The following is a 26,597-nucleotide window of genomic DNA, read 5'->3' on the forward strand; positions in this document are numbered from 1 at the left end:
GAGTTCAAATTTCAGTTATGCCACTTGTTATGATGACTTAGGATAGGTTATTTAGCTTCTTTGAGAATCAGTTTCCTTATCTATAAAACAAGGATTATATTATTTACCTTTATATATTGTTGCAAGGATTAAGTGAATTACATGTAAAGTCTTTAAAACCAGTGTCTGACATTTGATAAGCATTATATAAAATTAGCTATGTTATTCTCACTGAGAGGACTGAGAGTGTTTTTAATTTTTTTTTTTTTGCTATTTTTTGCAGAGTGTTTTATTCTTGCAATATTTGGAAGTTTGTTAGAATGGAACCACCATTTGACCCAGTTATGCTATTTCTCAGTTTATGCCCAAAGACTTAAAATCAGCACACCACAGTGACACAGCCATATTAATGTTTATAGCAGCTCAATTCACACTAGCTAAATTATGGAATCAGCCTAGGTGCCCTTCAAAAGATGAATGGATAAAGAAAATGTAGTGTATATACACATTGGAATTATTACTCAGCCATAAAGAAGAATGAACTATGGCATTTACCAGTAAACGGATGAAACTGGAGAGTAAAGTGATATAAGCCGATTCCAAAAAAACAAAGGCCGAATGTTTTCTCTGATATGTTGATGCTAATTCACAATAAGAGGGTGGGTAGGGAAGAATAGAAGTAGTTTGGATTAGAGGAAAGGGAAGGAAGTAGTTTGGATTAGAGGAAAGAGAAGGAAGGGGGAGGGTGGGAGAATGGGAATAAGAAAGATAGTAGAATGAATCAGACATTACTTTCCTTTATGCCTATGTGAATACACAACCAATATATTTCCACATCATGTACAACCAGAAGAATGGAAAGTTATACTCCATATATGTATAATATGTCAAAATACATTCTACTGTCATGAATAACTAATAGGAACAAATTTAAAAAATGGAAGTTTACATTGGTAGCTCTAGTCATAAAGACTTATGTGAGGCATGGTTCTTTCCCTTTGTAAAGTATCCCAGGTGTCTTAATATTCTTTTCCTTCTCAGTCACAGCTTCTAGACCCATGCTGAATTAAGGGTGGTTTCCTGTCTGGTAGTATAGCATCCACCTCTTTTTAAGGGTGTCATTTTCAACTGTGGGTCCTCATGGCAACTATCAAGGCCTCTCCCTATGGAATTGTTTAAGCCCAAGAAACTTACTTCATAGGCACAGCTTCCCTCTCATTTCCACTTGGAGAATATTTTTTGGTAGCTTTTGAACTGAAGCAGCTATTTATGTTTGAGGCTCATGTTCTTAGGGCCTCTGTGAAGACCACCATCACTGCTGTTTCCTCGTGAAGACATGGTCTTTCCCTAGCATTTGAATGCTTCTGCTCTTTAGTTAACATTTGTCTGATACCTCTTTTTCTTCAATATTTTGGGTTATCTTTTTGATAAAGCTGTTTCTTTCAGAAAAGTTAACTTCTGCAATAAGCTTACAGGTAGCATTATTTGCTGTAGTTGAGTACTTCTTTCATTTGACTTTGCTTTCTGATCTGTTCTTGTATTTTTCTTGCAGAGTATCTTATAGTGAGATACAGAAATCCATAAGTTCTCAGTTTGTCCATAACATCTTTTGTTTAAGTCAATCTTATTCATTTTTGATCCCCGAGTTAAGTAATCCTACCAAGAATATATTCTCCTACAATCTAACATCTAATTTAGATTTTAGATCCTTGATTTGTTATTATTCTGTTCAGTTCCCTGTAATGTAATTCATCTTGCCTTTGGATTCCCTTAATCTAAAGGCCATTAATTTTTAGATTTCACAAAATAGTTGTTTTTTTTTTTAGTATTTTATACTAATCTTCCTCTTTAATTTGTCCAGTTTTGGTGTGCACTATTTATCCTGTTCTCCAAAGAGATTCCCTAGTTGGCCTTACTATAAATTTATCCATAGCATAAATACTACCTCTTTGCAGTGTTCAGGAGTCCACTTCTCTGGAGGATTGTTCTAAGTCTGTTCTTCTAGATCTTATCTTTATTTCTCTGTTAAATATCACTGAGCCCCAGTTACCGTTTTGATTTTATAACAAATTATTTCCCTGTTTATAATAACCTCTTTAAGAGTAGCTACACTTGAATGTGTTTCCTGTGCTTGGCCTTTGGGATCTTTTTCTCTTTTCATGTCTGTCAAACATGTGTGCTTGGATCAAATGTTTACCATTATTCTAAGGTGATCTCTTTTCTCCTCCAGTTGTGTCTGTTTGTTTTATTTCGTTTTTTATACACTGTTCTGTCCATAATAATGAAACATATTTTTAAACTACTTTACTTTCTTCTTGATTTCTTTAGCAAATCTGAGTCCTAGATTTTAATGCCTTGAGTAATTTCCCTATTTTAACTCAAATTGTTATCTTATAGACTCAGCTGCCATAAGAGTTTCAAGTACTGGCCTACAGATTTGCTTTTAAAACAGAAAAGCAGCACTTATTTTTCACCTTTCCAGTGCCTAAAATGATCTGACTCCATTCTTAGACTTCTCTGAAGTTTTAGGTGAAGTTCACTGTTGATAAAAGAGCAAGCAGCAGCAGCCAGCCCAGGAAGGCAGGCATGGCCTGCTAGGAGTACTAAGCCCTCCACAGCCATGTCCAATCCTAGACTGTCATTTTCTGAAGGCCATGACAGTTAGGAAATAATCCCTGCTACATTTAGGTTTGTGAACCATCAAGCTCAAATTCTACATATCTTTACTTATGAAGGTTAAGGTCAACTTCCCTATTGTTTATGCAAAGTCCCTTCTGTAAAAAGACAACTAAAAAACCACATGACACAAAATAAACTGCTAGATACCACTTAGGTTAAAGAGTAAGCAAGCAAACAAATAAACAAGACTCCATATCCTTTCATATTAAAACACTGTCAAAGTTTAAAGCCACTCAATTAAGCACCCCCCATAGTCTCAATCTTATTTTATTATTTACTCTTCAAAATCACTTGTTATGTATTTCTAGGGGTTCCTGACCAACATGCTCCCATAAGAATAACACCTTCCTTAGTTTTGTGAGATAATTTATTAAGTTATTGAATCTGAGATGGTAGTGAGAATTCTAGAATTTGGAGCCAGTTGGCCAGAAATGAGGGTGACCTGGAGATCCCCAAACATATAACTAGTGTCTGAATTTGGGACACTATTGTAAGGGACTGTGCCTTAACCTTGCAAACTCTTTACATTGGACTCTCATTCCTTAACTTTAAAATTTTCTACAAGTAAAACTACAATAATTAAAACAGCATGGTACTTATGGCATTAAAGACAGGCATAGATACAAATGCAATAGAATTCAGAGTCCAGAAATAAACCAGTACATCTATAATCTGTGGCCAGTTGACTTTCAACAAAGTTGCCAAGATGATTCATTGGGTAAAGAATAATTTCTTCAACCAGTGGTGGTAATACAATGGATATTCGCAGCAGAAGACTAAAGTTGGACACCTGTTTCATATCTAAAATGAACTCAAAATAGGTCAAAAATCCAAATACAAGAGCTTAAAACCATAAAAATCTTATGAGCAAATGTGGGGGTGAATCTTTATGACCTGGAATTTGGCAGTGGATTCATAGACATGATGCCAAAAGCATAAGCAATAAAAGAATGCTTCCTCTTCCCCTGCAAGAAACCAGACTTCATCAAATTAAAAAGAGTTTGTGCATCAGGCAGCATTATAAATAAAGAGATAATTTACAGAATGGGAGAAAATATCATGTAACTGATAAGGGTTTAATATTGACAATTAATAAAGAATTTATATACAGCAACAAAAACACAAAACAACCTAATTAAAAAATGAGCAAAGGACCCGAATAAACATTTATACAAAGAAGATGTACAAATGTCAACAAGCACCTGAAAAGATGCTCAACATCCTTAGTCATTAAGGAAATGCAAATCAAAACTTTAATATAATACCACTTTACACACACACACACACACACAAAGGCTGACTATCAAAAAGTGCACATGCATGCACAAACACACACACACACACACACACACACAGAGAAAATAGCAAGTGTTGATTAGTATGTGGGGAAATTGGAACCCCTTTGTACTGGTTGTGAGAATGTAAAATGGTGCAGCTACTTTGGAAAATAATTTGGTAGTTTCATCAAAATTAAACAGAAATACCACACGGCCCTGCAATTCCACTTTTTGTATTCAAAAAGTTGAAAACAAGTGCTCAAATAAGCATATATACATGCATGTTCATAGCAGTACTATACACAGTAGCCCAAAACTAGATATCAATTGTCCAGGAATAGATTAATATAGAAATAAATTAATGTAGAAACATATGGTGGAATGTTACTCAACCATGAAAAGGAATGAAGGTCAGACAATGCTACAATATGATGAATTCTGAAAGAATTGTACTCAATGAAAGAAACCAGACATAAAAGGTAACATATTGTTTGATTCCATCTATATGAAATATCCAGAATAGCTAACTCTACAGACAATATGCAAACAGATGGTTTCCAGTTGCCCAGGGGAGGAGACTGTGATTGCTTAGTGTGTTGTGGGTTTATTTTTTGGAAAAAGGAAATGTTTGGGAACTACAAAGAGATGGTTGCACATTTTCAGTCTACTAAATGCTAGAGTTGTTCACTTTAAAACCGTTGATTTTATGTTATGTGAATTTCACCATAAATTATTGTTTTTTTTAAAGACAACTGAAGAACTGATTCATTCCAGTTGTCCCAGCCAAGGTCACCCTAGTTCAACTGACAGCCAGCTGATTTTCAAGACATGTGAGCAAGCTTAGCTAAGACCAGCAGAACTATTCAGCTAATGTGCAGACTCATGACTAAAAAAAATGCCTATTGTTTTATGCTACTGAATTTCAAGGTGGTTTGTTTTGTAGCATTACTGTGGCAATAGATACCAATATAGATATTCATAATTAATAAGTATTTTGACATAATCTTTGTTCACTGATTAAATAGGTAAGTTCTACTCCTAAGCCTTAATCCTATTTATTGTCAAAGAGAAATTTTCCTAAACTATCCCTAATTTTTTTTCTCAGAATTTTATAGATCAAACAACATTTTAGGATAATTTTTACATTATGTATCCTGATATTCAAGATCATGTAATCTTGCTCTATCCTTTAGTTTAATCACCTACAACTCACAACTACTCAAAATAGACATTCTGTTGTAGCTAGATTTCTGCCTTTAATGTCTCAGGTGGGGAAGTGCCTCATGCAGTGTCCAACTTCCTTACCTTTACTTATACTATTTTATGACCCTTAGAATAATCTATTTTCCAACTATTCAACGTTCAGTGGTTTATACTCTATTATTTTGTTATAACAATTAACCCCAAAATTCTCAGTATAGATTTTTGCCATATTCCACACAACTTTCAATGGCTTATCAAAGGTATATTTTTCACTTATGCTACATGTCATTGAGAGTTGATTGCATCTGCACTCACATCTATCAAAGCAAGTCATGTGCCATCTCCTTAATGCACCAGCATGGGGATGTATGACATCACAAGCCACACAGCTAAGCCCAAGGTGAAAAGGTAGGAAGTATAATTGTCCTTCAGGGAGGGGCAAAAAAATTTGTGTAACAATGGAATATACTATATTATCCCTTATCTAAAATCAGTACTAATTATATATAGCTGTGTAACAAATTACCTCAAGAATTAGCATCTTGAAGCAACAAAAATATATCATTTTTCAATTTCTATGGGGCAGGAATTCAGGCATTGCTTATTTGGGCCCTCTGACTGAGTCCATTATAGGCTGTTTAACTGATATGTCAGCTTGCCAAATTATAAAAAATTATTTAAATTCCACTTAATTCATTTTGTTTACTAATAGCTCCTTTTCATGACTTCTTTTGATTCTGCTTGTATCATATGCTATTAAAATTGATTATGTAGTATTTGTTTCATACATAGGATTTGTCTCTTTAACTAAAGAGAAATTGTTATTTTATATAATACTAATTTAAGGTTTCTAAAAAATTTCCAAATATCTACTATGGAACTATACATATAATAGCCTCAAAAAAATGAATACTAAGGGCTGGTGATATGTATGGCTTAGTGGTGGAATGCTTGCCTAGCATGTGGAAGGCCCTGGATTCTAATCCCTATTTATATGTAGGCATGTGCATACACAAAACATTATTTATTTAAAGGAGGGAGGGAGGGAGGGAAGGAGAGAGAGAGAGAGAGACAGAGACAGAGACAGAGACACGGACCTAGACCTGGGATTGTGGCATACTCCTGTAATCCCAGCAACTCAGGAGGCTGAGGCAGGAAGATTGCAAGTACCAGGCCAGCCTGGACAACTTAATGAGACCCTACCTTAAAATAAAATATAAAAAATGTATGGGGATAGAGCTGAGTGGTAGAGCATGGGCCTAGTGTATGCAAGGCCCTAATAGTAATAATAATATAAAAATTGTTATAATGCCTTAAATGTAGTAAATGTAGTAAGTAGTGAAAACACTTTTAAATGAATGAATTAATTAAAATTAAAAATTCTTAGTTGAATTAATATACAATTAATTATTATTATTTATTTGTTTATTTTTGGTGATGCTGAGAATCAAACTCAGGGCCTCACACATGTCAGACAAGCGCTCTACAACTGAGCTACATAACTAACCCTCTATTAACTTATTTTTGATAGTTCTCATTGATATTAATTAATGATTTACTGACTTCTCTAGCTTTTTGCCATATTCCATAGAACTTTAAAAATTACAAGTGTCTCATTTATTAATGTACAGTGCGGTATAAAAACAAAGATATGGCTAACTTTTTAATATCTATTTAAGAATAGTGTCATTGATAGATTTACTTGTGATCTCAGCATTAGAAAGGTCTTTGGTCAACACAAAAATCCCAGTTTGTTCATGTTTTTCTAAGTTGTGTCCAACAAATTTCCATCCAGTCTCTGTTCTTGTTTGTTTTAAAAACCTATTTTATTTTATTTGTTCTAATTAGTTATACATGACAGTAGAATGCATTTTAACACATCATATACAAAAGCAGTATAACTTCTCATTCTTCTGGTTATATGTAATATAGAATCACACCAGTCTTGTAATCATACATGTACATAGGATAATAATGTCTGATTTATCTACTATCTTTCCTACTTCCACATCCCCTCCCCTCCCTTCACTCCCCTCTGCCTAATCCAAAGTACTTCCATTTGTTCCCTAGCCTGCCCCCACCCCTTATTGTGAATTTGTATCCACATATCAGAGAAAACTTTTGGCCTTTGGCTTTTAGGGATTGGTTTATTTCGTTTAGCATGATATTCTGCAACCATTTATCAGCTCTATTAATTTACCTGCAAATGCCATAATTTTATTCTTCTTTAAGGCTGAGTAATATTCCGTTATGTATATATACCAGATTTTCTTTCTCCCCTCATCTGTTGAAGAGCATCTAGTTGGTTCCATAGTTTGGCTCTTGTGAATTGAGCTGCTGAAAACATTGATTTGGTTGCATCACTTTAGTATGCTGATTTTAAGTCCTTTGGACATAAACCAAGGCATGGGATAGCAGGGTCAAATGGTGGTTCTATTCCAAGTTTTCTGATGAATCTCCATTCTGATTTCCAGAGTGATTACACCAATTTGCAGTCCCACCAGCAGTGTATGAATGTACCTTTTCCCCCATATTATCACCAACATTTATTTTTGCTTATATTCTTGATAACTGCCATTCTGACTGGAGTGAGAAGAAAAAAAACAAGGCATGGTGACACATGCATTTAATCCCAGTGACTTGGGAGGTTGAGGCACAAGGTTCAAATGTTCGAGGAAAGCCTCAGTAATTTAGCAAGACCCTGTCTCAAAAAAATAAAAAAGGGGTGGAGATGTAGCTTAGTGATAAAACACTTCTAGGTTCAACCCCTAGTACCAAACAAAAATAACAGTAAAGAACAAAAGCCCTAGATAATAGCTAACTGAAATTCATTCTTTTAAACGTTTACTATGGTCCTGAAATTAATGTAAGTCTGTGACTGCTTTTCAGATATTTGAATATTTATTATTTTAATATATTCCAGGTTAAATATCCTTGTCTCTCCAAGTGCTTATCTGACCCCTCATTATCCTTGTCACCTTTATTATTCTTTTGACACCCTAAAGCAGCCCTACCTCATTATGTAACATACAGCCATGTTACTATTCCTTTTAGATACATCATACCGTTAACCATAATGTTTACTGAATTTGCAGTCAATTAAAGTACCCAAGTTTTTGCTCACAATTTGCTTTTTAAATTAGTTTTAATTAGTTATACATGACAGTAGAATGCACTATGATACATCATACATAAATGGAGTATAATTTCTCATTTTTCTGGTTGTACATGATGTAGAATCCCACTGGACCTGTAATCATATATACACATATGGTAATAATATCCAATTCATTCTACTATTCTATCCCCCTACCCTAAACCCCCTACTTCCCTTCACTCCCCTCTATCTAATCTAAAGTAACTATTCTTCCTGAGCTCCCCCGTGCTTATTATGAGTTAGCATCCACATATCAGAGAAAACATTTGGCCTTTCATTTTTTGGGATTGGCTTATTTCTCTTAGCATGATATTCTTCAGCTCCATCCTTTTATCTTCAAATGCCATAATTTCATTCTTCTTTAAGGCCGAGTAGTATTCCACTGTGTGTGTGTTTGTGTGTGTGTGTGTGTGTATCATGTTTTCTTTGTCCATTTATCTGTTTAAGGGCACCTAAGTTGGTTCCATAGTTTAGCTGTTGTGAGTTGAGCTGCTACCACAATTTGCTTTTAAGCTACTTTTACCCTATGCTATTCTTCTACTGCTAAGTTTATAGATGTTAGACTAGAACATTTTGTATAGATTCCTATTAAATTTCTACTTCTAAGGTTTTTATTTAGTAGTTTAGCTTGTTAAGATTTCTCAGATATTTAATCTGTAAAAACCCAGGGATTAATAGCTTCTCCCATTTTTGTCATTAGTAGTGTAAATTCTGCATGAATATCAATTTAACAACTTTCCCAAGTTATTTCTAAAAGTGTTGACCAGAACATGATTAGGAACAGAGATCTTTAGCATCCAAATAAAGTATTCTTCAAATTAAAGCATCCCCCTATAAATATGTTTGTTCATTTAGTTATGAATCTACTTATCTCCAACTTAAACACAAGTCTTTTAATTGCACCACTCTACTAACACTATTTTCAAAACTGATATGTCTTTCATAACTTGTATATTGAACCAGTGTTTAAATCTTTATCATGGCTGGAAGGGCGTTCATGATTTCATCCCTCCTTACCCAACTTCTCTATCTTTACTTGGTTTTACTGGCCCCATTCTCTCTACACTTAAGGTTGTTTGTTTCTTTTCCTCAAATGCTCTTTCATATTCCATTGCCTCATCATGCAATGCTTCCTTTATTTGGATTCTCTTGCACCTTATTCTCTTTGTGAGCTATTAAGTCTTAGATTAAATATTATGTCTAAAAAATTCTCCCAACATTGTCTTGTCCCTGTTACCCTTTCCCTTCTTGTCTAGGACAATGTGTTTGTTAGGGGGTCTCTTGAGAACCAGAACCTGTTTCTCTCTCTCTCTCTCTTTCTCTCTCTCTCTCTCTCTCTCTCTCTCTCTCTCTCTCTCTCTCTCTCTCTCTTTATTATCATTGGATTATGTACACAGGGAAGTCCAAACTTTGTGGTTAGAGATGGCAAACTGGAGATAAGTGATGGGCAGTTACAGCTGGAGTTACTAAGACTTTTTATTCTTCAATTGATTGGATTGGGCCCACGCACAGTAGGGAGGGAAATTTGCTTTGCTCGGTCTATTGATTCAGATGTTTATCTCATCCAGAAATATCTTCACAGACACGACTAGAAAAATATTCAGACAAACCTATGGATACCCTCTCACCTTGACAAGTTGAACATAAAGTATGTATTGCAAATAGGTATCCCTATTACATTCATAGCTTCTTCTATGTAGTAATCATCACACTGAAATTAATAAAACTTCTTGGAGAGTTATTTGTCTAATGGTTGTCTCTTCTCTAGACTATGACCTCTATGAGAATGGAAATCATATAATCATCTCTGTATTCCCATGTTTATCTCAGGGCTAAATAATATAGAGTAGTCATTGAAAGTAAAGTATGTAGTACAAAAATCAGAATATTGCCTTAGTTTAGGAAGCATTGTATTAGATTCCTTTTGATGAAAGTGAAAAAATTCAGGCACTAATAATCTAGTCAAAATGCTTCCCCCTCCTTTTATGCACTAAAAATGCCTAGCACAACCCTCATATGACTAGTAGCACTGCTGTTTTGCCAATTGTTGGTCCTGGAAATGGCATTGCTTTCTTAGCTAAGGGTGGGTAACTCAAAAGAATAAAGCCTGCTACCTACATTCAGGCCCTCATATGGAGTGTGTGTGTGTGTTTTCTGATTCTGTTTATTACTTTCTTCAGGAAAGAAATTGTGAGCCAGAGTAACATTCACTCATAACTTCCTTTGTCTTTGACTTTTAAATAGTTAAAAGTAAGCAATCATGAATTTAGGGGGCTTGGATAGGAGGTTTGCACACCTATTTTACATGTTCTTCTACCTTGTTGCAGATATACCTGGAAAGGGCTGTACGTATTTGTCATTATCTTGCTTAAGGGCAATAGATCATAACCACAGTCTATTGAGACCTGCAACACATTGGAAAAAATAATGGTTATATGCTAGTGTTGAGACTCTCAGTCTCTGCACAAGGAATTGCCCCCAAGAATCTATCCCTTTGTTTATTAAATATTTGTCTAATAGCAAATAATCCCATTTTTGGCTCCTAATGATTACTGTTTGTTTTTCTGAGGATTCACAAAACCACTTTTCAATTTGCTTTAAAACTTCTCAGAGAATTAAGGTCAAGCGTACAGACAAAATTTCTTTATTATTAAGCACATAGGCTTCTCTTCAATCCTTGAGTCCTTTCCTCAGTTACCTTTATTTCTCAGGTTTTGGGAAATGTAAAAATTTAGGTCTCTTGCTGAAGAGAGGGGTGCCAGTGCTGGTGGTAATTATCAGTGCTTTAACCACTGTAGGACAATAATTGACATATACAAAGGCCACCAGTTAAGAGCCACTCTGGAATGGGAAGATGCCACACAGGAAAAGTCTACAGACTGTGCTTTCTGTGATTGCCTTGGCTCAGGGTTACTTGGACTTGCTTCTCAGTATGTCCCAGTGATTTCCATGAATCAAACTTGGGTTGTACTTGTTGCTTAGATAAAAAACAGAATATGCTAAGTAATTACTAATTTATATTTTTTACTCTTCATCTACAGAGGGTATTAAGAAATTTTAAAGCCTTTTGATGGCAGTTGGTGACTTTCTACTACAATTAGAAAGTCATCTTCTATTAGAATGAGGAGTTGTACATTAAAATTTATAAAGTAGTTTAACTTACTCATATACTCTTTAGTATCTGTTGGAAATTCCCTTTTGAGGTCTTTAAAACTTGATTTTCTTTTATATTTCTAAAGAGATGATCATCACTCATTGGGCTAAATTTGTATCATTATTTCATATGTATATATTTGTGTCTGTGTGTATACTGATGAGACGATTGGACCTAAGGGAGTTTTACCACTGAGCTGCATCCCTGGTACTTTTTATTTTTTACTTTGAGGCAGAGTCTTGCTAAGTTGCTGAGGCTGACCTTTACTTCTGACCCTCCTGCCTCAGTCTCCCAGTGGTTGGGATTATAGGTATATGCCAGGCTTATATAATTTTTTAACCCAGATTTGATCTTTCCTCCTCCTCTTTAAGTGTGTCTATCTTCTGGTATTTATATCTCTTATTCTTAGTCTTTGAACTCTAACACCAAAAAATCTGACTCTAATGACTTATCTATGATCCCAGAAATATTTTAAAATTTATTATAAAAATATAATATAATTTATAAATGTGTTATAAATATATTATATAAAGTATAATTGGAAAGAAGAAAGCAGATTAGTAATCCCCAGACTTTGGGAAGGCGTAATGGCATGTAGCTGATGGGTATGGAATTTCTTTTGGTGCCCATGAAAATGTCCTGAAATTAGTGACAAGAGCTGTACAACCTTGTAAATACTATTTAAAAAATCACTGTATATTTTAAAGGAGTTTTATCACTGAGAACATGCATTGTGGTTTAATCAAATTGTTATTAAAAAGTCCAAAAAAAGAAAAAATAAGCATCATTGCCAATGAAAACAAATAGCCAATAGTTACTACCTGTTATAAAACCATTTCTTAGAAAACATTCTGAGAATGCAACTCAGCAAAGAATAAATAAGAAATAGTAGATATATGTAAAATGTAAAAACTATAAAAAATGTTAATTATAGAAAATTCTGCTTTATGAAACAAATATGGAGAAAATAATCCCAAAAGGGAACCTTCTGTTGTAATTGCTGAAAGTACTAAAATCTTTTAGCCAGTCATATTTAAAATGCAAATATTTCATAAATCCTAAATAAAAATTTAAAATGTAAGTAATAGGTTGACTTAACATTTACATTTAAGAGGACAAAATTGCTTTACCCACATTAACTGGCTCCTAGATTTCTCTAAATGACATGTACCAAGTATTATTATTATGATTCCTGCTTTTAAAACTTTTTTAAAAAGAAAAAAGTTAATTACATTTTTGAGATTAGAGTGATTATGAATGTAACTGTAGAATTTTGAGACATTTTATAATTAGCATACTTTTAAATGTTATTTACATATGGAAATGTTTCATATGCTTGATCTTATTCCTAAATTATACATCATTTCCTATTGGGTCAAAAGTTAATTTGTGCCTCATTTACCAACATTTGTGTTAAACTTTTGGGGATAGTAATGTAAATTTAAAAAATCATCTAAAGCCATTAAAGTTTCAGTTACAGAGCAAGCAATTACATAATTACATTTCTAAAGGTCATTATTTCTAGTTTATGTTAAATGTATTTAATGTTTTGTGTATTATACTTTTGAGAATTCACTCTCACTCTAAGAAAATATACAGAGCTTTGATGTTCACATAAGTACACCAACTATTCAATTTTTGTGTATGGATATAGACCAAAGCCACATAAAAATAGACTTAGGTATAGTGAATTCTCAGTAATTCTCTAAGTACTCTTAAGTTGCACGTATGCCAACTCAATTAAGTTATTTTACATCATTACTAAATATCAACTATTTAGATGCCAAATTGAGTTCACAAAATTCTTGTATTTCAGATGCACATACTTTTGTTGAGGGGAAAGGCAAGATTCAGACAATAGAATCCCAGCTTATTTCTACTTGTATAAATCAAGTCATTTAAATAAATGAATTGTGTATGCTGACCTGTTCTACCAATGTGCCACTGGGGGTGTATGAAAAAAAGATGTGCATGGTGGTGGAAGTAGAAAGAGGCATAAAGCGTACTGGAAAACTACCAAATGTCCCCTGCAAATGGGCCCTATTCAGAATCAGTAAGCGTATGATGAGTGAAGTGGTTTTGAATATCGCCTTTAGATTCCATGCTGTTACAAGGCCAGCCCTGAACATGGCAACTCTTATTTCCACACACAGTACCTCTTCACTCTCAATTTAACCCCAAAATCTGATGAACCCATTACTCCATACTTGATTTCATGGAACAAGGAGTAGATATAGTTACAAATGATCAATCACAAGCCGTGAACCAAAGCAGCAAGGCATTAACAATTCACACCATTTCGGTCCACTTGCTCAAGCAGAAGATGTGCCAGCATATTTAATGCACAGCTACTTCGTTCAGTTTAAGAAAAGACATGACTCAGGCTGCATTTTCAAAACAGAAGGGACTTTCTAAGATTTCATACTTCCTAAACCCAATGTCAGCCTTCATCCACATATCAGCAATTAAAATAACCAGGTGTCCTGTAAGGGTCATAATGTCTAAATCAAATTTTACTCAGGTAAAAACAACATGACCTAAGAAATTCTTTCCTCCAAAGCATCCCTATTCTGTTTGATCCTATCATATAAATCAATGTCTCTTACAGCAGTATTATAACACTGTAGACCCCACAGGCAATATGCCGTCAGTTTAATAGGATCACTGAAAAACTAAAGCAGCTGTGAAAGATTGCTCTAAGTATAGCAATCCTGTGCTTGTCATTTTGTTCAGTGGAGGAAAAATCCAAATTTGGGTAGGCATCAGTATTTAAGAAAACAACTGCTAAATCTTTTCTCATAAGTACCTTAGGGACAATAAGATTTGACATATAACATATAAACAAAAGTACACAGCAGCTGTTAGTTTAGTTTTGTTTGAATAAAAATACACCGATATATAAATCAAGCAATAGGAGACAGTATGCTCTTCATCATTCAGTCTTCCCTGAAAATGGTGCTTTTGAGTGGCGTCTGCTGGTGGATGTGGGACTAGGAGCTTTCCAACTATTACCTAAAACGAATAAGAAGCATTAAAACACGAACATACCTTGGCACTGGTTCAGACTGCCTGCGGGAATACTTCCTGGATTGGGAAGCAGTCAAATCTTAGTAAAATCTTAGTAACTTTAAGAACTCACTCTGTTTTGTCCAAAAAAAAATAAAAAATAAAAAAATAAACTTTTTAGGTCAACTTCATTTTTAAAAATAAATTGTATTTGAATTGCTGGGAAATTTCCAAATGTCTAAATGTATTTCTGAACACACCCTAGTAACAATAGCTGAGTGTTTTTGAGACTTTGCTCTGCAGCATGCTGCTGCAAAACATATAGAAGTTTCTTTATAGAACAACGTTCTGGGCGGTGCTTTTCTTTCATAGTTTCATACACTCTGACTCAAATGTGAAAATTAAAATTTACAATTATGTAAATTAAAGCCTTTCATTGTTTCCTGTGCTTTTAAAAAATATATAAATAAAAATTCTGATATTTTGTTTCCCATAGTAGATTCAAATGCATTATGTAAAGATTCTCTTTTAATGAAATATGTTGCCTTTGGAAATAATGTATATTCCCTAGGTATAGTTCTTGACAGAACATTCCAGTCTGTACTTCACTGATAAGTTCCACTAGCTTTGAGGTTTCTCTTTAGAGGGATTCTTGGCCCCTTGTAATGTTGTACTCCCATCATGTATGTAAGTTGAAGATGGTTTTTAATATAGGTCCTTCTTGAAGGATAAACAGTTTATGTTGTATTTAGCATTCAAATTAATTATTTAAAGTCTTTGGAATTACTTTTCTTATTTAAAGTAGCTATTTTGATTGTCATCTAATATTATTACTCTGCTATTTTATTGTGTGTCTTTCCCCATAGAAGCATGATTTATGACAGCAGCATAAAGTTCATATGGGTTTTCCAAGGACTTTTTGAAATAGCCACCTCTGACCTTCTCCTGGGTTGTTAATGCTTCACTGCCAAATCTCATGGGATTTAAAAAATTATATGTCTCCATACTTTTCATGATAATGCTATAAGGAAAATTAAAATAAAACAAGTGACATCACCTTAAATGTGCTCTTATCCTGGTATGTTCATGTTCATTTATGAAATTTTGGTAAACTTTTTAATAAAATTATAGAAAGTTACAGGCTTTTTGTGATTCTGTATGGCTGTACTCATGATCTTAAAACTTATCTAAAAGACTGGCCACAATATATCTGAAGTACCGTTTATCCAGTGAACAGTTACTGAGCACTGCTTTTACCAAACTAAAAATACACCATGTCCAAATATGCTAATTAGCCTGATTCAATCATTCTGCAATGTAAAACTCACATTGTATCCTTGAATATATGCAATTATTATTTATTAAATAAAAATAAAACAAACAAGCAATGACTTCAAACTCCAAAGAGTTTGAAATTTATTAAGGAAAGGAAGTGGGAAGAGAGAAGATAAATAATAATACAAATCAATAAGGAAAAATAAGAATATAAAATAAGCCATAGGAACCATAGAGGAGGAAACAATTAGTTGTTCTTAAATAACTTAGGTGTTTATGCTAGAGGATATAATAATTGATTTGATATATCACCAAGTGGAAAAAGTGAAGAAATTCAAAGGAAATGAAACAGAATAAAAAGTGAGAAAATATTAGTTCATAGTTATGAAATTAGTAGTTATTACTTTTGGTCCCTTGATGAATTTGCCCATATCGCTCAGTACTAGCCTCATTTTGTTCATATGTTCTATTTACCTAACAACCTCAGTCTTAGCTCCAAACCCATTGAAATTATTAATTTCAATATACCATATATACATAATCTGAGATTAAACAACATTCATAAAAAGCAGTTATTCACAGCATTTTTCACTTTTGCAGTGATAAAAATGATACCAGTGGATGATCCCATTTGACTGATTGAAGCATGCATACTGGTAAATTTCAGGGATGATTAATTTTTAATTCACTTATCTAAGAGCCTGCTTTTATGGCAAATACTGAAAATACAGAAAAACTAAAGCTCTTATCTCAAGTAAATAGGAGAAACAAGGCAGACTACTTGCAGTAAGGACCTCTACCTAAGAAGAAATGCTTATGTATACTTAAACACAGAAATTTAAAGAAACACAGGATATCCTTACTGAATGAGGCAATATTTCTGAGTAGCATTTTAAAGGAAACCTATGAGGTTTGAAGGACACAGAAAATAATGTCCTGGAGTTCTTTCCATGTGAAAGGCATATTTTTTTTTCACTTAGTATCTACCATGGGATTTGCTAGCTTGACTTGACATCCAGCTTTATGTTCTTTTCAAGGCTGAAACATATCTATTGACCTTTCTAAATCATTGTCCTAATTTCTTGCACATATTTATATAATAGTCTTTAATAAAATGAAGTTTTCAGAAAGAGAGAAAAGGATAATTAATTCTACATTAAAGAAGAAAACCATTGGTTAAGAATTTTTATCAGCTCCTATTTGCTACAGAGTATATTAATTCCCACTAAAAACCATAAAAAATCACACCTATATCAGAACTATGATTAGAATTGAAAGGTCAAATGACTTAGTTTTTAATAAATTAACTGGTCACTTATATTTTGAAACTACATTTTAGGCCAAAACTCCTTTTTCTTTTTAATGGACTCTAACTGCTTAATACATTTTATTTTTTTCAACATAGCATATTTGGCTGATTTATACTTCCTTCCCAAGTATTTAGCCGTATCATTTTCTTATGTTTTCTGTACCTTCCTACTTAGTGGAAACATTGTTTGTTCTTGGAGTGTGCTTTGTCTTCCTTTTCAAGAAGATCATCAAAGTTACTAGTTTGCAGATTCCAAAAAGAAAAAGCCTTCTAATCCCTAGTTCAGAGGCTAACCTTTATTAGTGCTCTTGTGGTTATAATGAGGACCCTGCTTCCAGCAGGGAGATTCTGGAATACTGAACAGATTATTCAACAAGTTCAGAGAAGATTCTGAAGTCCCTTATAAAACCTGCTTGTGAATACTGCTTTCTTTGCTTTACTGTTTCTGGTTTCCATAGTATTCCTAATTATATAAATCATGTGGAGCATGGGAGCTATTTTCTATCCAATATCAGTTGACAATGCTTATGTTGTGGTATAATTTTAATTTTTTTCCAAGTCAGACATTTTTCTTAAATTCTTACAAAGTGTACAAACTCTGAAAAAAGTAGTTTTGTTTTTGAAAATCTAGTAAGTGATTGTTTTTGGAATCTATGATGCTGATATAAAGAATCAGCAAGTTATTTTATGATGAGCAAGCATGGGTAATACTGGTGAAGCTGATAAATTTTTCTCAGGGTTGAATTCAAGATTAACTTGTGGATGTAGATCTTTTCAGTTTATCACTTACTTCCCAATTTATTTAACTTTATTTCAATTTAAGTTCTATTTATCTAGTGCTTTTCAATGTTCAAAATGTGTGTTGGTTAAATGAGTGTATCAACTCAAGGTATATAAATTAAAATCTAATACATAGTAATTTATTGTGGCAATAAACTAAAAGTGCTGATATTTTTAAGCTAGGTTTTTTTTTTTCTTTTTAGGAGAAATTGTAATCAAGATTGGTTTTTCTAAACATTTTTTGAAAGATTGAAGAATTATGATACTTAAAATAAGCTATTTCTATTTTAGTTATTTTTTTATAGTGTATACATAATCATGAACTTTTTAAAAAGTCTGAGGCACTCCTTATGGTAAAACTTATAGAGAAAAGGAGTGGCTCTAAAAGAATAAAAATAGGATTGATAGATGAATCTCAGGAATTAGTTTTCAAGCTGGATGAGTGAATTTCATGCATATATCTGATAAGATGTCTAAATAGTCATAGCGCTGTAATTTCTTTTTAACTTTATTTATAGTAGTAGAAAAAATCTTAAGCTCTATTTCTAACATTCTCCTAAGTGTTGAATATATTAGACAGACTTCAGATTGTGCTTTGGTAGAGAGTTGTAGAACTTAGTGCCATAAAGTGCATAACTTTTTTACTAAGAGCAAAATTCAGCAGAATACCAGTAGCAAAGGCCATTTGCATAACTCAGCCTCTCAGCAGCTCAGCTGAACCTAATTGTAATTCAATTTCCAGATTGCTTCCCTAGGCCTGGCTGCATAAAATATGCAACATATAACATAACCAATGGTACAGGACCTACTTTCTTTATTGGCAATCTATTTAATTTCTTTTTTCTGGTATATGTATTAGAATAAGGTAACTAAAATATATAGCTATTTTGTATATTTATATTTGGATCATATGTGTACACTTAAATATTAAGACCAAGTGTAAAAAAGTGATATTCTTTCATTTTTTTCTGAGTTCCAAGTGTGCTTATTATTTCTTTCTTTCTGTTTTTTTTTTCCAGAGGAAAATTAAATCTTGAAAAATGTTAGCTAGCTGCCATGTTATTTGAGTATTTTACACTAGAAAGACTTTATAAGCTAATCATGTGAAAAAGTGTATAAACATGTCTGTCAAGTCCATATGGATGTTGCATTACAGATCTACAAGTAAATATCTTTTATCTATTTACAAAATGCCTGCTGGAATAGCATTCCTAAATCCTTGACTAGTTTTATATCTCAGAAACTTAAAAACAAAAAGGTATGGTAAAAATGCTTAAGATTCTCCCCTTATTTTTAAACAGTCTTGCCACCCTATTTTAGGGGTTACTTAAGAAATGGCAGTGACAATCCTGGAATAGGATGGTTTATAAAGGTGTGGATTTTATTTTATGAATAATTTCCAGATGTGATGTTTTAGGTATATAGACTCTGCTACAGGAAGCTATATACAGAAACAACATGGATCTTACAATTTTATCAGGACAATGCAAGTAGATTTCAGCAAGGTTGGTTCCAACTCATCTGTGATAAATGAGAAGATAAGGCAATCAGTGCACACCATGACACTCTGTGCAGCTAGTTAGGCACACTTCAGAACTATTCAGGTGTGCTCTCAAAGCTTATGAGTCTTGCATGGGGGGGTGTCTCAATATAAATACATCCTTCATGGTGGCCACTAGTAATGCAGGAATTGCCTCTCTAAGACTTAACCCAGGTCAGATATAAATAATAGATGTTAAGAGTTAGCTCTGGTATTGGGGCTGTGTTCCAGGCAGTGTATTTCGGTTGGGTCAAAAGAATTTTTTTCCCCTTCTTCTCTTGCATAGTTCCTCTGCTTGAAAAATGCCTTCAAAATTCCATCACACCTTTGCGGGGACCACTTTGGGTCTCTAAGGGAGAAGGTTTCAGCCCCTCAGGAGCTAAGATGTACATCCAAGGAGTTCTTTTGGCCTTGTACCAACGATTACAGTCTGCAAAAAAATATTATAAACAGGTGAGTCATCCCTCTTTAAAAACTACTTTATTATATGTTTTAAAAATGTACTCGGTTATATAGAGGAAATGATTGGCATCATGTCATAAAAGAACTGTGACATGTATTTTGTGAGCTCAGTGCCCGTTAGGGAGCCAAAATGCTGCTTCTGTAATCTGAAAGCCAACAATAATGGGGCTAATTGTATCTGTCTTTTGGTATGGGATGTCATATGTCTCATCTTTTCTTGCTGAGTACCGTGCAAAGCAAAGGCAACTCCTTATGTGGAAATTCTATAGACAGTTGCTTTGAGAAAATGAACAGCTCCTAAGTCATTTGAAGGTTTAGCTTCCTATTTTCCTTTTCATTATAAAACCAGATTGCTTACAAGAGAAGTTGGACTAAAATAAAACAAATCATATTCTGTAAAAACGAAATTGTGGATTAACTTCACATGTCAAGAGTAACTTATTTCACTTATGCTTATTTAACCTGTATGTTTTAGGACCTAAAACATAGAAATAGAATTAGTGTATTTAAACCAGGTAAAACTAGATTTTGTCTTTTAATTTCTATATATCTGTTCCATAATTGTGGGGTGTGTGTGTGTGTGTGTGTGTGTGTGTGTGAAGACTTTGAAATTTTAATAGCTACTTATAGGGATTTTTGACTTACCTCAAAGTAGAATTCTCATTGTAAAGCAGAATAATTGATACCATTTATAAAATAAAAATGTAGTTGTCACATTTTCAAAATTCTCTTTGCACTTGTTCTTAAGAAACAAAGCATACATTTTTACCATGTTAAAAAGGACTACATTTTATATTTTGAACTAGGAGGTTATGGATTAGAACTGGGCTCATTATCTCAGGCCACAGTCTGTTGAAAAATGAATATTTTGAGATTATCATGCTATTCTCTGTGTGCAGAAAGGATGGGGAAGGAGGTGGGAATGATATGTCAGTCTTGATGTTCACACAGCACCTCCTGCTGTCTGGTTCAGAAAAGAACAATTTGTATTGACTGGGAGAGTGTGTTGAAGTAAGGTATTCAGAACTATCAAGAAACATCTTCCCGTGAGAAACTTTTATTTGCAAAATGTGTGTGGTTTGTCCTTCAGCAATTTCAGTGGATATAGAATCAAGATTAACAGTTACCATAGATAAGGCTATTCATAACAATAAATTCAGAAAAATAAAACCCCAAATTTATTTTATTGTTTCTTATTAAGCTATAACACAAACGTGGTATATATTATTGTATTTAAAATATTTTAGTTGAAACACTATTTTATTTTTGAGATGTAATGATATTATAAAATGGATCTTGACCAGTTGAATATATTGCAATCATTTATTTGATATTGTATGTTTTGATTCCACTTATTGGAAAGTTTTAAATTATTTAACATTGAGTAAAACATTTTCCAATGCAAGAAATGTGCTGTTTAAATATAATCTAAAGACAAATGATTTCTAAGTTTTATTAAAAACAAGGATGGTAGAGATAAGAAACATCTCAGAAAGTAATGATATGTTTTTGTTTAGCTATCTATCCTAACATAATTTAAACTTTAAATTAATATAAACAGCTAAACTAGTTCTGTGCTTTGTGAGAAAAAGAAATGACTTGAGAATTACTTATTGCTTTGATTTAAAGAATTTCTTTATGATTCAAAATTTATGAAAAATACATTTTATTAAATAGTAAATGTAAATGAACAAATTTAACATTTTCACTGTGTTCATATCATTATGCCAAATTTAAGAATACTTAAAAACTTAAGCTCTTTGCTATAGCTAACTGAACCTTTAAAATTTTCACCATGTTCTGATAATTTAAAGCTTTACAATATGACTGCTTAAGTTTTCTTTTAAAATAAAAGTGAGGAAAAAGAAATAGAAAATTTCCCATTATGCATTTGCTTGCAAATTTTTATTTCTTAAACATGTTCAATTATATGTATTGGTGAATCTCTTTTCAATGACTTATTGTACCAAGACTTAATTTAAAATTGTTTACAATGTTTAAAAAAGTCATTGTAGTAGTAACATTATCAGGCCATCAGTGGCTAAATGTTTAACCTGGCAATATCTTTGTTTATGAATAGAATTTTTTAACAAATATCTCTCAGCATTAATGAACTTTATTTGAACTGCATTTACTTCATTTGACCTTTGGGATAGGCTTTTCTATTTAGTTTTACATAAGATTATGTTAAGGAATCATTAGACAGGTAAAATGGAGATGGATGATAATTCCTCTTTCCCTATCCAATGTAAGTTTATAAATTATAGGATTATCTTGACTCTTGATGTCATTTATTCTACTTCTGACATCCCGAATAAAAATCATATTGTTTTGCTGTTTGTCAAAATATTATAAAAAAACTTTAAACTTTGACATTCCCAAAGGAAATTTCTTTTAAATAAATTGCAATAATATAGCCTTTAAAAAGAAGTCAGGGATACTGGTTTTATGTTTACGAACTTATCATTTTTTAATTTTTAACTGTAGCTTGGCTGTTATAGCATGCAACTGAATTAAGCACACTACATTAGGGTAGTCTTAAATATATACTGATTCGTGTATATGAAAATGAGATATTATATTTAGGACAGCATAAAGTCACTTAGTCTTACATTTATCACATTTATTTCCTTAAAAGTGGAAACATCTTAGAAATTGCTCAGAGCTAAGCAGAATCTATTTAATTGGTAATCTTTGAAATAGCATAAACGCATTCCTATGAAATGTAGTTAACACTTTCAGCGACAAGGCCTGTTCCATCTCATTAGCATTCTTGTTATGTAGTGGTGCTGTTGGTGGGGGTGTTGAAGTAGGAATGCCATTGTGTCGAGTTCCAGTGTTTGGGGACAAACACTGCTGTGGAAGGAACGTGTGAAAAGGCCACAGTCCTGTCAGTGAATGAGGAAGGCTGTGCTTTCTGTGTGCTTCAAGCAGGGAAGCTGTCATTCATAGGCCTAACACAGCCAAACAGAGGCCAAAACACAAGGCTGCCCTACCTTTTAAAATGATATTAGTGATTTTTAAACATGATCTTCTTTATTTATAATCTTACATAGAGCTTTTAGTTGCTGTCAGTAAACAAAATATGTCTGTCTGTTCAGAAATACTGTAAAGATGAATAAAAGTCTATGGAATTGTGCCAGGCAGCTATATAAATAATGATTTGGAAGGACTGATGGGCAGTGTTTGGTACAAACGTGATTTGGGGAAACTTCCATTTCTGGAAATGTCTTTCCAGTTTAGATACTACTTTGAATATTTTTCCCCTAACCAACAAAATTGTTGGAGAGTTTCATGTAATGAATGCATAGAATTTTTTTTCCAATACAGTTTTTAAAAGAGCTTATAAACTTGCAGTCTTAATCACAAATCTATTCACAATATGGCTTAGTTGTTGTAGATTGCATAGTCATTTCTGAAGTTCAGAGGGAAACAAAGGAAATGACTATATCAAGATATTAATCTTGATAAACACCATTTTAATTATGAAGACAGTCATAGTCCCTGTGCTACTTAAGACATAAATACATTAACACATAGAATTAAGAAGTTTGAAGGACAAAATTTTAGCAGTTTGGAAAGGAATGACCAATTTTGAGATTAGACTATAACTTGTTTGATTATTTAAAGCAAAATAAAGAAAGAACAAAAAAAAAACTCAAGTATTTCTTAAGATTTTGAGGCATCTTTAAAACTTCAGCAGTATATTGGAAAATTGGCAATTTCTATTTATGTCTGAAGGTGTAGGGAAATGTTTTATTTCTGTAATTTTATTTGAAAATGTATACATGGGCTATTTGTGATAAATCATTACTTAATGAAGTTTGCCAAGAACCATATAATTTTTGGCCTGAGTGATTTAAAATTTTTTGTATGTATGTGATCCTTTGTTAATTAATTAAGCAAAGCAACTTTTTTGAGTGCTGTGGTATGCTATTTCTAAAAGTTTTGCATTTGATTCAAATCTAGATACTGAGTTTCTATTTCAAAAATTAAGTTTCACTATTTAAATTGGAACCATGTTGTAGATTTATTTTGTAGGTATATTAGTAGATAAGGAAATAACTATCTAACTTCAGTATATATTGGTTTTTCAGCTTAAAATCGAATGTATCTTGCTAATGTGTTAAACTAAGCTCTTCCAAAGCACTTAAGTTTTCTTTATGAGTTAATGTTGTCTTACATTACAACACCCTTTCACTGTTTGATAATTAGATATCAGTAATAATGATATTTTCTATTCAGAATTGATTCAGCTAAAAATGTGCTTGAATTACATTTAGTGCTGACAGAATTTGTTGATTGCAAAAAATTATTTTTAAAGGAATCTTGGTGTTTTAATTTTTTATAAAATCATTAATAGTTTATCTTTCTACATCCTGTGTCTTAAGTCGATTAAAATAATTTATTGGTTCTAACTCTGCTGAAAGAATAACTATTTAAATCTGTGTATGGGGTGAAGGTGGGAGTTCATAATCCACTTGAATCAAAGTGTGGAATATGATATGTCAAGAAATTTGTAATGTTTTGAACAACCAACAATAAAAAATTAAAAAAAAAAGAATAACTATTTATAGTTCATTTTCTATACTATATACTTAAAAAATTGAGTAGTTTTCTTAAGATAGTCTTTCTGGGGCAATACTCAAATTATTGCAATTTTGAACAAACTTCCCAATGTCCTTGATACCTTGGGACAAATTTCTAATATAGGAACACAACTTACTAATGAGAGTATAAAAATAATGTGGCAGTCATTTCAAAATGAAATCTACTTTTGAAGGTTTTGATAAGTAATTTTTTTTTAGAAAATTAGGTTGTTTGTAGATTTGAGTGATTGTTGTTTTTTTTTTCCTTCTCCTGAAACCAAGCTGCATTCTAGTTACTTGAAGTATTTTAAGAACCTTAAACTTGTGTCTTTTTCTAAGTGTCATGCTTTGAGCAGGCCTAACATCAGTTAAATGAAGTGAAAATTGCATTCTTGTCTTGATAGAGATGAAAATGGATTTCTGGTCATGAAATAGATGTAGTTGTCACTTTTTAAAAAAGGTGTCAGCAGTTTGCTTCAGCGAGTAAGGTGCCAATTCAGTATGGCAGTAAACTTGTGATCTGAGCAATCAATAAAATGCTTCAATAACTTCTGCTTCATTACACTTATAATAAGAGGCTATAGATCCATGGCACATAAAATGTTGATAAAGAGGATATGTGGGGATCGACTGTGACAATTTTCAGAAAGTACAGTAAGTGCAATATTGCCATCTAGAGTTTGTGCAAAGGTAATTATTACAGAAGGGGGCGGGGAGTGACAGTGGAATAAAATAAGAAATAATATTGAAATATTGTTTATTTTCCATCATTTATCCATCATTCATTTATCTTCATGAAGCATTTCATTCAACTTGTCATAAATCTGTTTAGGTCAGGAGATAAAATTTCAAATCTGTATTTTTCTCTAATTCTCTTAGAAAAATACTACCAAATGTCAATTATATATCTCTGGCTCAAAAATTGAACATTTTACCATAGAAAACTATCTATTAAGTAACTCAATTTGGAAAAAATATTAGACGTAGAGATATTTTGGGGGAGGCATGGCAGTCAGTTACATCAAAATGGAGAGGTTAATGCCATCTCAATTGGGTGACTTTCAATTAAAAATTAACTATTAATAGTAAACATTCCTTCAAAAACTAATAGTAAACTTATTTTTTAAGTGTCACTTTAAATTAAATACATTTGGGGACTTAGGATGTAGCTCAGAGGTAAAGTTACTGCCTAGCATGTGTGAGGCTCTAGGTTCAATCCCTAGCACACTCCCACCCAAAATCACTTTATTTAAAAACTGTTTATGTAATTAATTATGAACAGTTTGATAAAATGGAAGATCCATTTGGGGATTATTTTAAGATTATTTCTTATTCTTTCATAGTAGAAAACATTTATTACTCTATTTTCCTGATCAATAAATATTACTTAAATTATTTCATGTTGTAATACTATTTGAGTGAACTAATAAGCAAAACATTTTTAAATGAACCATTACTGAACCCTTTCTTCCTCTGAATTTATGGCTGTTTCTTTGAAAAAAAATTTTAAATCTGAATTTAGTTATTCTAGGATATTTGATATAGTTATATAGTTACTTAATATTGATATAGATTGATTTAATAAGGGAAGCTGACCAATTTGGAAATGATACTTTTATTATCTTATTTATCTATTTTTTACTTATATAGACAATTTATATAAGTTTATTGAGCTAGGCCTTCATGTTTCTTTGTAAGGAACAATTTGGCATTGGTATATTGATAATATAGTTTGATAATGTACTATTTGTATTTTCTGTTTTTACTCATATGTTTATGAGTGAATGACTTCTACAATTGTAAAAAAATGGAAATGATTATAACATTAATTTATTTTCAGTTTCTGACCAAATTTTTATCTTAATGTTGCATCATCACTATTTATATTTAATTATATAGTTAGGCAAATTCATCTTAGTTTGAAATTTATAATCACACTGAGTAGAAAATGCTGCATTCCAAATAAATATGGAATTGTTCTAGTAAAGTAAGTGAAAGTAGACCTGACAAATTTTCTTTAAATTACTCACACCACCTACAGGTATTATTGCCTATGACTCTTTTGAAATGAGAATAAATTTTATAGAGTTACAGCAGCAAAGTGAAAGAGTGTGTTTGATAGATTCCCTGAACAGTTTCAACACCCACAGGTATTATTTGTAAGAAAACAATCATGCGGAGTCTTCA

The 26,597-nt window shown here is 32.6% G+C and overlaps 1 protein-coding gene across 1 annotated transcript in view; it reads left to right on the forward strand.

Moving 5' to 3' along the window:
* Dcdc1 (doublecortin domain containing 1) overlaps positions 1–26,597 on the forward strand; it is a 451,021-nt gene that overhangs the window by 60,940 nt on the left and 363,484 nt on the right. The window contains 1 exon segment of the mRNA XM_027936717.2: positions 19,646–19,812. Within this exon segment, the coding sequence (XP_027792518.2) occupies positions 19,646–19,812 (167 nt within the window).

The sequence above is a fragment of the Marmota flaviventris genome, chromosome 9 (assembly GCF_047511675.1).
Source record: "Marmota flaviventris isolate mMarFla1 chromosome 9, mMarFla1.hap1, whole genome shotgun sequence".
Classification (NCBI taxonomy): Eukaryota; Metazoa; Chordata; class Mammalia; order Rodentia; family Sciuridae; genus Marmota; species Marmota flaviventris.